Here is a 12,797-nt window from a genome sequence, read left to right on the forward strand (position 1 = left end):
CTGGCTGATGCCCACAGGGGCAGCAGTCACACTCACTACTCCGATGCATGCTTTCTTCTGTGCCCTGAGAACACCAGGTGGCTCGCCCCCCAAATAGTGACTCAGGGCCCAGGTCCCCTCCATTGTGTGCATCTGCCATCTGCACTACAGGATTTTCAAGGTCACCTTGACCATGACCATTGATCAAACTGGCAGAAGGGGGAAGAGCACGGAGGACCCCTTTCACCCAGCGGGAAAGGAAGCTTTTTTGTCCAGAAAGAAGAGAAAACAGGTTTGGTAAACACCCAGCCAGTCTATGCAAGCTTTTGGTCCTAGTAGAATGGCTTATCTAAGAAATCCCTTCAGGTGTGGGTGCTGATGCTTTGTCAGCTGCCATCTGAGTTCAGAATATATAGTTTATTCATTGCCTTTTATTCTCATATTTGGGTCTTGGCTACAACAGGAAAAGCCCAGCTCAATATCCTGCTACGGTGTATACCTAGAAATTAAATGGCTTTCCTTGAGAGGTGGAGGCTTTAGCAGATGTCCTGAGCCTGAGATGGCCATTGGAGACTCATGGTCAAATCGCTCGAACCTTTCTCATCATGGAAAACGCTGAGATATGACGGGAGAGAGTGGGCAGTTTCTATGAGTTTTAACTGGGGTGCCTGGTGCGTGACGATCAGGTTTCTGGGGACACATTACTACTTGGAATCCAGAAGACTCCACAGCTAAATCCAGAAGCCATGGGACTTAGGGAAGGACCACTGAAAGAAGGGCAAGAGTTGGCCAAGTCCACGGAGCCGTTTGTGATGAGGGCGTTAGTCAGTGGCCCCGGGGTCCAGGGAGGCTGTGGAAGATAGCCAGGCTCACAAGCTGCTTCCTAATCCCAGGAGGCCCCCCAGTGGGGTGGGGGGAGGTCTGAGGAGCGGAGGCTGGGGTAGAAGAATGACTGGGGAGGGGGGAGAGAGCCACACTGCCCTGGAGCCAGCCACAGGAGACGGTGATGGGTTTCCAACGGCGTCTGCTGCAGACCAGCAACCAGACAGAGGAGCGCTGGGTGCTGAGCTGCAGGGTCCGACTGCCCGGGGGGCCCCGGCAAGCCACACCCTGTGGCTCGCCAGCCGGAGAAGCAGCACAGGGACCAGAGTTTAATCTCGGTTCCGGGCTCTGCCCTCCCAGAGCAGTGTGAAGTCAAGCATGCAAAGGGACTCCTCCCGGCCTCTGCTCATGGGCTAAGAGAAGAAGATAAAGTTACAAAATGTTAGAAAGTCATGGATAATGCTCTCATTTGGAAGAGATGAGATTATATGAAAACCCAAGAAGATCAAATTTAAAACTAAAAACATGAAGATTTCACTAAGATGGCAACATGAAGAATAGCACAATCTCAGTATCTCTAATATATACCACACATAACCCATTTGGAAAAAAAAAAAAAAGGCTTCCGGCTGTAGCTGTGGTGGAGGTGGAGGCAGGTGAGCAGCCGGGCAGCACTCCGAGCCCACGAGCCAGGAGCGCCCCCCCCCCGGGGCTCTGGGCCGCGGTGGGCCGGGCGGGGCACCTCCCGGACCCCGGGCGCCGCGCCTCCGCCCCGGCCACAGTGGGCAGCGCGCCCCCGGCCACACACGAGACACGAGGCTGGGGGTCCTCCATGGCCTGCTCCCCGGCCGGCGCGCACAGTTCCCAGCACTCACTGCCTATCGCGGTTGTGAGGTAGCTTCATTTCTGGTCCAAGGAAATGTCCTTTCATTATTTTCAAATGTTTCTATACACACATCCAGTGGTGTGTGGGTAGGTGTGTGGTGTGTGTGGTGTGTGGGCGATGTGTGGTGTGGGTGCGTGGTGTGGGTGTGTGGTGTGTGTGGTGTGTGTGATGTGTGTGGTGTGTGGTATGTGGTGTGGTGTGTGGTATGTGGTATGTGTGATGTGTGTGTGTGTGGTGTGTGTGTGTGCGCTGGCGGCAGGGGTCTCACCTCATGAGCTTGGAACTGAAGGGAGAGGGCCCAGTACAAACCAGGTCGTGACCCAGCACAGGGCCCACCTCGCAGCAGAGTGATGTCCGCAGGTACAGGGAGAGACTAGAGGGACAGCAGTTAAGAAGCAGGTTAAGAGGAACCCAGGGACCCGGTTCAGGTCCCAGAAATGGCCCTGCCAGCTGTGTGACGGTGGACCGGTCACTTACCCATTCTGGCTGTTTCCCGGCCCGCCGGGCGGCATGGTAACACGCCCAGTCCGAGCAGGCGGCGGGAGGATGAAATGAGATGGAGACACGCGCTGTCATAGGGAAGGAGGCATGGCCCCGGGTGAGGCGGTGCCTTCATCTGAAGGCAAGTCTGGGGAAGAACTGTGGCTGAGAGGATCGGCCACCAACACTCCCAGCGCTGGGACGATGAGCGCTCCAGTCGTGGCAGGGAAGCCTCTGTTCCTGGAGCAGAAAGTCACCATCTGCTGGAGACGCTTCTGGGGTCTGTGAAGACTGGAAGGAATCACTAGGAGAGCCCCGCAAGCTACTCCACGCTCAGTGAACCGGCCAAACAGAGACACGGCCAATCTCTCCCGTGTGTCAGCAGTGACCCCGCAGTCAATATAACGCAAAGTCCCGACAGGAGCAGACTGGCCGAAGAATCACAATCCCAAGGAGATGTTTAGCTGCTAGGATGCTTACTGCAACACCATTTAATGACAAAAATTGTAAACGAGTTACATCCCAAAAGCAAGGGTGGGGGGGGTTGAGTCAAGGGTGGCAAATCCAGAGGTGGGATATTATTCATTTATCAGTCGCATTTTCAAAGAATGTCATGGCGTTGGCAAGTTCTCGTCATGTATCATAAGGGTAAAAAAAAAAAAAAAAACCAAAACAGAACAGGCTAATAAGCAGTATGTACAGTATGATCCCATTTTGTGAAAAAGAAAACAGGACAAAGGGGTGTGGGGCCTGCTGGAGGTTCCAGTTTTCCTTGGCAGGTGGCCTGGGTGTCGTGGACCTGAGACTCCCAGCTGCTGTCGGCTGTGCTGTCCTTCTGGTCAACCACTGAACATTTCCCCAGGCGGCTTCTCTGTTAGCCCCCCCGGGGTTGGGTGCTGGGGACACACATGCATCGGAGATCAGCTCTGCCCTCAAGGAGCACACGGTCTAGCGGGGGAGGAAAGCAGAAGCTCTCTAACATAGCGTGATGGTTTTCAATAACTGTACGGCTGGGGTGGGTGTGAGGGTGTTGTTCAAGGAGGGTTTCTAAGAGGAGGAAATTTGACCCTGCCCTTTCCACAGGACTAAGAGCATGAGGGGAGGCAGGGGGACTAAAGGGGGCGGTGGTGGGGACACAGAGCCAGGCGGACTGAGAGTTGTTGAGGAGAAGCTTTGGAAGGCTTTGGTGAAGGCCTTCATCCTTGGTGGGGATGAAGGAGAGAAGGCAAGATGACGCCCGGGTTCCTGGCCTGGGGACCATAGAGATGGAGCCAGCACTCACTGAGAGGGAGACTCAGTGGGCCCCGGGATGGAATTCTACCAGGCTGGGTACATGGGAGCTCAAAGCAAAAGCAGGTGTCATGCAGTCGCTGAGGATGCAGGCCCTGTTCCAACCCGGGCTCCTGGTCTCAAGCCTCAAACTGGGCCACACAGTGGGGCTGGCTGGGGGACCATAGCTCCATGCCTCCACTGGCAGGCAGAGTGGGTGGCTGGATCCTTGCGAACCTCTTAGGACCGGACATCTGGGGCCCACCAGTAGGGCACTGCGCGTACTCTATAGACTTTTCCATAGCAGAAGACACTGACTTGGCAACAGTCTAGCCAGTTGGGGGGCGGATTTTAACCCCCGTTCCTAAACCACCACCTGTCTTAGAGAAGCCATTGGTGGGAACCCCCAGGTGGGGGAGGGCAAGGTCTTGGGCTGGTAGGAGGAAGACGCACCCGGCTCGCAGCGCTCCACCCTGCACACATCTCACCAAAGCTGCGATGCCTGTCCAAGCTCTGCACTTGTTACCAAGATTTTGGGAAACCTTAGAATTAATTTGTAAGCTCATCTGGTGGGAAAGATTAAGAAAACCTGAAGGGGGGAACCCTCCTAGATAGGAATACGAATTGTAAAACCGAAATCATTTTAAAAAGGGGGGCAGAGGGAAATCAGTGGATCAATAGATACTAGAAAAGTCGGCCCTGTAACAAGTAAGACTTTCAAATGTGATGAAGGAAAACATGTCAATGAGATGGAAAGAATTAATTTATGATCTCAGGATGTTTAAATATTTGGGGGGAAAAGTCAGTTTAGAGCCTCACCTCACACTCCATGCCAGACTAATTCCAGACCCAACTTTATTAATTCTAGAGAGAAAGACCTAACATTTAAAATACTGAAAGAGGGGGGGCGCCTGGGTGGCTCAGTCGTTAAGCGTCTGCCTTCGGCTCAGGTCACGATCCCAGAGTCCTGGGATCGAGTCCCACATCGGGCTCCCTGCTCCGCGGGAAGCTTGCTTCTCCCTCTGCCACTCCCTGCCACTCTGCCTGCTTGTGATTCCTCTCTCTCTCTCTGTGTCAAATAAATAAATAAAATCTTTAAAAAAAAATAAAAAAAAAATAAAAAAAAAATAAAATACTGAAAGAGGGGCACCTGGGTGACTCAGTCGGTGAAGCGTGTCTTCGGCTCAGGTCATGGTCCCAGGGTCCTGGGATCAAGTCCCCACATCGGGCTCCCTGCTCAGTGAGGAGTCTGCTTCTCCCTCCCTTCCCCCCCAACTCATGTTCTCCCCCTCTCTCAAATAAATAAAATCTTCCAAAAAATGAGTAAAAATAAAACACTGGAAGAAAGCACAAAGGACCAGATGCAAGTGTCCGCAGGCCCACCTAGTCTCTTCTTAGACCAGCAGTTCTGAGTGGGCACGACCCTTGGAGGGAGTCTGTGAGGTAGAATTGGTTTTGTAATAATGCCCGAATATTCTCTGCTTCCCCCACTCTATCCCATGGGTCCCCAGTGGAATTGTTCAGAGGCTACATGAGAAGTGATCTTGCAAAAGATTGAGTGCAGAAGTGGGTGTGAGACTCCAGTTGTCTTATATTGAGCATTAAAGAAATTTGCAAAAATGGAGAACAATGCCACTCTTCTCACTTATTTTTTTGTGTTGGGAAATAGTTTTCATTAAAATATGCTATTTATGTTGTCATGTAATGAGTTTATTTTCAAAATAATATTTCCAGACATTCTCCATTTTAATACGGTAAATGTTGGTAAGTAAAATCTACATAAGCAAAAGCTCTCAGGGGTCCCTAAGTTATTTTTAACGGCGCAAAGGTATTCTGAGACTCGAAGGCTGGAGAACTGCTCTCGGTCCCCGGGCGTGTGGGCTGGGCCTCGTTGTACTCATCCACAAACCCCCAGCACCCAGCACATCCAGCCATGCAACAAGCTGGCAAAGGCTTAGAGTGCCCACCACATCATGCAGTTACAGGTACAGCCGTGAGCTGAAGGGACAAAACGTATGTGCCTGCGTCATGTTGTTGTGTTGAGAGTCCAGTGGGCACCGTGCCCAACGAGAGAGTGGACTGGCTGTGTAAGAAGTCAAAATGTCAGTAAAACACACACAGAAGTAAAAGCTGGACACACGTGCGGCAAATATGACACGCAACAGGTTAATATCTTTAATATATAACGAGCTAATACAAATTCATCAGACCCCAGTAGATAAGAGCAAAGGACACTGACGATCCACAAGAGGAAATACAACTGCTTAACATGGAAAGATGTTCAACTTTGCTAGAAAGCAAAGAAATGCAAACTGAAACACAATGCTACGTTTCATTATCAGATCAGCAAGTATTTAGCCGGAGGATAATCCTCCGAGCTGGCGAGATGGTACAAGGGGCACATACATACTTGCTGGTGGCAGTGTTAATGGATACAAACATTGCTGGGAACCGTTCTGTCCACATGTAATAAGGGGCTCAAAGGTTTTCATATTAATTCAGTAATTCCACCTCTGAGAACCTATCCTAAGGAAGTAACTTGACATTGGGGAAAAGCGTTATGCACGAAGAAATTCTTCCGTTTCTGGTGGTGAGAAATTAGTAACGAACGGCATGGATGATCAACCATGGGCACTACTGTCCGTCTACGTGATGGAGGACACAGCCATTTCAAACTAAAATGAGTAGTAACGTGTAATGGGGAAGTCGCGTCACAGAAGTGAAAACACCCACACAATATTGTATCCTCTTACGGAAGGTAGTACCACCACTATGTCCCCACAAAAAGAAGAAAAACCATGATGGATGGGGGGGGGGGCTGGCAGGAGAGCCACCAACATGTTAACACTTCACTCTTCTCGCTTGCTACCTTATTTTCCAAGATTTCTACAAGGTGTAGGTTTGCTCTGATTATGAAAAGACCTGGTGCATTGTTACTTGCTCGTGGAGTTAGTGACATTGCAGAGAGGAGCGAGGGTCCCTCCCACCTCCCCCACTGCATCTGCACTGCGCCAGCTGCCACCACCCCCCATGTTAGGACCCCGAGAGACGCCATGGGGCCGTCAGCTCTCCCCACACAGTGGACCTGTCCTACACCCAATCCTCTCCCGACGCTGGCAAGCTCCCGCTGTTGGCCCAACAAGGTGCTCTGCACTTCCTTCTGCAGAGTCCGGTCTTGACCTCAGCTCTAAGCCCCCCGTCTAACATTTCCCAGGCACTGGGGAGCTTAGTTTTTCTGCAAGGATCTCAATCTCCTCCTCCTCCTCCCACCCAAACTCCACTGCTGGCGGTGGCCCACGGGAATGTCCTTTTATACAACTGTAGGGCTTGCCCCCTTAAGGTAGCCTAAGTACGTGCCCAACTCTCCCTCACATTTCTCTCCTATGGGCCGAACTGCCAGGACCGCGGTGACCCAGCCAAGTGGCTTGTCACACTTGATGGCAGGGACCCACACGCCAGGAAAAGTCCTACCAGCACCTTCTCGGGGGGCTGTGCACCCCTGTCATTTCTTACTCATCATATACTTACCTGGGACCCACGAACCAGGTCTTTGCTTTTTCCTAGAAGTCACCGAAATGCTTTACGACATTAAATTAATCCCAAGGTCACACAATACATTCGGCCAGGAAGTCACCCCTTATTCTAAATTCCATCTCAAATGATGCCCTGTTATGCCATGAGGCTTACTTACCAGATGGGGTATCAGGTAGACCAGAAAAACCACAATACATTTCAAATAATGTCAACACCATGAAAAACATAAAACTTTCCCTCACGAGCACTGTTTAACACTACTAACTGCCTGTCCCTTTTACAAATCAATACCTGTTCTCTTAAACTGATAGAAACCACAACCCCGAAGTCTGTACAAAGCCGCTCCCCTCCCCCACTTCCTTCTTCAGCTTGACCCTCCCCGACCCGCGGTCTGGCTCTGGGCTGCATGGAGCGCGGGTCTCATCCTCTTCCACTGGGAACTCGGATGTCTTTCCCCCAGAGCCACAGGGGGGCTCCCAATGTGGGGCCTCGTCTGAGTCCGATGCGGGGCAACCCCGAGCCTCTCGTCTACTCACTTCCAAAGCTGCCGGAAGCGGTCAAGGTCACAGATGTGCAACAGCACCAGTCCCAAGCCCAGGAACAGGAGCACCAGCGGCTGAAACACAACTCACCGAACCAAAGGGAGCTGGAGGCTGGAGCGGCAGCCTGGACGGGCCAGCTCAGGGGGGACAGGCAGCACGGCCAGCCCGGCCCTCCGCGGCTCAGGCCCTGCTGCGCACAGCGCACAACTCCAAGGCTGCGCGCAACGCAAGCACAGTAGGACTTCTACGTGCCGCGTGGGTAGGCCCAGGGGTCGGCGAGATGGCACGGTTCCTGCCCTGCTTCCATGCGGGGTCTCCCGCCCTCGCCGGGCTGGGCCACATGGAAACGTTCAGGGTGCCTCCTGTCCCCCGGGTGCCTGCACCCCTTCATCCGTGGGCACCTCCACCTAGCAGGCAGACAGTAGAGCACTGAGCACAAATAGAAAGTGATCTGCACATCCCCCACTAGAGGTCCCACCCCCCAGAGTGGTGGCCCCACTGTGTGTCCTCCCCCCTATTCATGCTTAATGAGCACCATGGTCCCACCTGAACAGCCTTGGCTGAAATCCAGGGGGGCCTGAAGCCTGTATTCAGGCAGTTCTTCAGCAGGGCGACTGGGCTAACAGAGTTTACAATGAGTGGGTGGCAGTGGTCCACGAACCCCAGCAGCCACTGAATATCCTTGACCTTGCAAGGCAGTAGCCGCTTCAAGAACACAGTCACTGTCCCCAGCATCATCAAAACTCTTAGGAAGAAAGGATGGACCCTAGGACCCAACCTCTGGGTATCCCAAGACACTGGTCTCCGGGTGGGTGCAGAGGCTATCCTTCTGCGGTCAGGGCAGGACCATTCGGACAGGGCAGGTGGACCCAGGGTAAGACACCTCATCTTCCCCATGGTCCAGGCGGTCATGTAAATGCAGTCCGTTTGGCATTAAATATGGCGAGATCATCATGGTCCACAGGGCTTGACCAAGTCTCATTTAGAAAGTGATTTCTGGGTGTCCCCCATGAGGAACCCAAAGGCCGTCCACCATCAGAGGTGTAGCTTTGTCCCTCGGAATTCAGACCCAAGTGCCAGTTTTGTCCTGTCCCCACATTAAGACCAAGATAGACTGCAGCTCTTTCCCTTTACAAATGCCACAAAGGCCCTGGTGGGGCCTTCCTTAAGTGCTTAATGATGCATCCCAGAGGATTTGGGTCTCCAGCTAGGAGTCCCTGTTTTCTTAGACAAAGGCTGGACACCCAATGGGACAGCCCAGGCATGGGGAGGACATGCTACACGCTAGAGGTGGTGTGGGTGGCCGAGGGGGCCGAGGTGAAGGCCACATGTCACCTGGATGAAGATGGGAACAGGTCTCAAGCTAGACAGGCCTACCGCCAAATGATGGGGGGCAGAGAGGAGGGGGTGACTACACACTAGCTGGTGGTGGTGGTTCCCCCTGGCGCACCCCCCCCTCCTCAGCCCGCTGTGGGCCTCAGGCAGGGATGTACATGAACGTGCTGCCTGTGGTCGCTCCGTGGAACGGCTCAGTGATCCACAGTCATGATGACCTCCTGTAGCAGGCAAGTTCCAGATTCCCAGAAGGCCCAGTGCTGTCAGAACATTGGCAACTAAAGCCAAGCATTCCTGCAGGTGCATCCTCTGGGGGCTTCTCCCTTTAGCTGCATTAGTGGTCTTTCCCAGGGGCGACAATGGGACATACCGACTCCGTGTTCATGCGCAGAGCAAAGCCTGCCCACCAGAAATGCTTGCGCCCACTCCCAGCAGTGAACACCTGGCCACCGCAGCAGGGTCGAGGCCCCCGCCTGCTATCCCAGGGCCTGGCAGGGCTGGTGATCACCTGCAGGTGCTAAGCCAGACTCCCCTCCCCCAGGTACCCAAAACACACCACCAGCCTGGCCAAAGTGGCTCCCCTCTATCATCACCAGGGAGCTGCCAGGGGGGCCTGCACAGGGTGGAGTAGGAGCGTCCATGAACCTAGTCAGGCTCGGAAGGATCAGCCCAAATGATTGGCAGCGGGCTGCGGGGTCACTGTGGCCAAGCAGCAGAGCTGTGGTTACCAGGAGAGCTGGGGGGGCAAGCAAGAGACGGGAAGCATGCACGGTGGGGACAAAGCTATAGCACAGATCACTAGGAAGCAAGGTGGGTGACAGGGCGCCCAAGAGTGAGGAAGGAAGATCTCCTTATGGTACAGGTCTGGAGAGGCAGGGACGAATGTCTTCAAACAAGGGTGACGCTGTCCTATGGGCATTTCTTCTACGTAGCAAAGGGTGTATGCTGTCTGCGTGGCTGTAGACGCGACCCGGGTGGCGGCCGATGCTTAAAGGTTCCGAGCTCGGGTGGGCAGAGCCGGAGCTGGACTAGTCCCACTGGAGGCTGGGTGCACGGGGCAGGGCCCCGTGCCTGTGGCAGCCAGCTGGCGGCACAGCATCTGCCGCTCCCGCACGGCCCGATTAGAGGCAGAAGTCTTCCTGATTTGGGCGCGCCGTGCATGCCGGAGTGGAGACTTGTAGGTTCTCCGCAACTCTGCCAGGAATCCCTGATAGTTGTTTCGCAACGGGCTGTCAGGTTGCATGTGGGGGATCGCCCACTTCTCTGCCTCCCCGGTCAGCCGGGACACAAGGAACGCCACTCGTTCGGCCTCACCTGGGAAGCGGGAGGCCTGGAAGATCATGAACCTGTCCATTTGCATCAAGAACCCTGCCAGCTGGCCGGGGTCTCCAGAAAAGGGCTCGGGCAGAGAGGTGGGAGGCGTGGTCATTGGTCGGGTCCCGTTGGAGGTAATTGCGGAGATGGGCGGGGTGATCTGCAGCGCCCCCGGAATCCGGGCCCTGGTGCGTAACAAGGTCAGCTCTGCCATCACGCTCTCCAGCATGTTGGTGAGATTGGCCTTCTCTGCCCGCAGGGTAGAGGCCTCCCGCCTCAGCGCGGAGTTGGTGAGGCGCAGGGAGGTCAGGGTGTCGATGACGTCATCCATTTGGGCATTGGTAGATGCTGCCGAGGCCGGGCTTTCAGCTTTTGATGTCTGGGGTTGGACCATGTCGGCCAGAGGTCAGCCAAAGGCTGAGACGGGTGGGCTGGGAGAAGGGGGTGTGGGTAACCCAGAACCTGAGCACCTGTGATGCTAAAATTGGGTGGACCCCGACAGGAATCAGGGAAAGGGCGGGGTTCAACACTCAGAGCGGCTGAGAAGGCCAAACCAGAAGGCAGGGCAGACGGAGCCGAGGGCCGAGCGCGGCCGGGGCCAGGCAGGTGCGGCAGGCCCTGGGGGACGCCGATTCCGGAGGCGGCTCTTTTAACGCAGACCTCACCAGGCCAAGGCGGGCTGCACAGGGGGGTGGATTGTTCTGGGCCCTGAAGGAGGAAAAGATGTTTTCAGAAACGTGTGGACTGCGTAGAAAGGGGTGGAAGGGAAGGCCGCGGGGGGGGGGGGGGGGGGGGGAAAGCGCGGGGGCAGGAGCGCCCGGGCCCGAAGCCCCCTCCCCGCGCGGGGCCCGGCGCCCACCTAGCGCAGAACAAAGGGGGGATGCACCTGCGGCGGCGCGGGGGCCCGGGACGGGCGGCGGGCGCGTACCTGGGTCTCCGCGGCTTCTTCCGCGGCTCCGTCTGCCGCGCCGGCCGCGACCAAGATGGCCCGATCGGGGGACGCGGGCGGGCCGATGAGTCACGGCGGCAGCCGCCCGCGGAACTGCTTCCCGGTCAGGTCAGGCCGGGGCGGCGGCGGGAGGCGGGCGCGGGCGGCCTCGGGCGGGAGCACGAGCGGGGGCCGGGGCCGGGGTCGCGGCGGAGGGAGGGCGGGTCGCGGGCGGCCGGGGTGCGGGCGGGGCGGGCGCGGCGGCGGAGGCGGTGGCGGCGGCGGGCGGGCCTCGCGCGGGCCCCGCTGGTTGCCATGGAGACAGCCCGCTCCCGCGTGCGCGGCGGCGGCGGCCGAAGCCCCGCCCCGGAAATGGCGCACGCAGCCCCGCCTCCCAGGACTACCGCTCCGCGTCTTTCTGCAGCAGCCAATCAGTGATGTCCGGGGTTGCTGTTATTTTATTATTAGGAAAGATGCCTTCCTGTTTTTGTAATTCTTTCTAAGGTTACGAGCGAGGCTCTTTTTGTATATGTTGTAATTATATTTTTTTAATGAAACATGCTTTTCATACTGTAACTTGAATGCAAATTCAATATAATACATATTCATTGTAGCAAATTTTGATGCCACAGAAGTCTTATAAAAACGGTGTATCACTCAAAAATCCCTCCACCTGAAGAAAACAAATAGTAATATTTTTGTGGTTCCACCCAGTCATTTTTCTTTGATATATTCTATTTCAAAATATTAATTTTTGTACTTTATGAACTATTTTGTAACCTTAAAAGCACACTGAATTTTGAGCATTTTCCCATTAAAGATATTTCAAAAGCATGACTTTTCAGTTATTGCCTAGAGTTCCACTGAAAGCGCATACCATGCCCCTTTTGATGGATCTCTATCTTATTTCCTTGGGGAAGTTCTATAAACCTTTCTGGTATATAAATTCCAGACTTTCCTCTGCCAAGTTCTCCAGGGTAATAGCCAAAGAGTGAAATTACCAGGCCAAAGAGCATGAAGATCTGGATGCTTTTCCTGCCTGACCCTGTTGAGCTGCTTTTGGGTGGTCAATTCCAGGTTGGGGCACGGCCAGAGAGAGAAGACACCCACCATGCCATTCTTTCTAGGACACATCTTCAAGGAGGCTGAACCACTTGCAGCCCCCCCTGCATTCCTCAGTCAATCCTGGGACAAAGTCAGCTTCTCTCACACCTTTCCAGTTTTCACTTGTATAAAATGGAAATTGGAGCATGAGGGTGTCAGTACGTGAAGAGGATAGTCTAGCAGTGCCCACAACTGCGTGTACCCCAGTATGGCAAAGGGTGCACTTTTACTGACCAGCTGAAAATTCTAGGACATAAGGCAAGAGAGGAAAGAAAGGAGATGGTGTTTCTTTAAAATGCCTCCATGAGATCTCGCAAAGGAGATGGGGGCAGGAGCTGCATTCATCTCCACTGAGGTCAATGACTTTAAATGCAGATATTGGCTTGGACCGCATTACCCCTCCCACTTCTTCCAAACACACACAGGAATCCCCGTCTACTCCTGTGAGTCACCCCATCAGTCTCTCTGCCTCAGCCTCAGGGTTGTACCTCACCATATCCCTGCATGCTGTACACAGGAGGGAAGTGTCTGCTCTAATTTCAGGTGTGGTTGACACTGTAAATCCTAAATTCCCGGGTGCATTGAATAGAAGGTACACCCTCAT

The 12,797-nt window shown here is 54.4% G+C and overlaps 1 protein-coding gene across 1 annotated transcript; it reads right to left on the reverse strand.

The window, feature by feature from the left end:
- Positions 1-5,586: 5,586 nt before the first annotated feature.
- On the reverse strand, positions 5,587-11,230 carry RTL6 (retrotransposon Gag like 6). Its single transcript, XM_032416634.1, has 2 exons — positions 11,090-11,230; positions 5,587-10,869 (listed from the first exon to the last, which is right to left on the reverse strand). Exon 2 carries the CDS (start codon positions 10,553-10,555, stop codon positions 9,836-9,838), a length of 720 nt encoding a protein of 239 aa, XP_032272525.1. The 5' UTR covers positions 10,556-10,869; positions 11,090-11,230; the 3' UTR covers positions 5,587-9,835.
- Positions 11,231-12,797: the final 1,567 nt, after the last annotated feature.

Source organism: Phoca vitulina, unplaced genomic scaffold (assembly GCF_004348235.1).
Source record: "Phoca vitulina isolate PV1807 unplaced genomic scaffold, GSC_HSeal_1.0 scaffold19, whole genome shotgun sequence".
Lineage (NCBI taxonomy): Eukaryota > Metazoa > Chordata > Mammalia > Carnivora > Phocidae > Phoca > Phoca vitulina.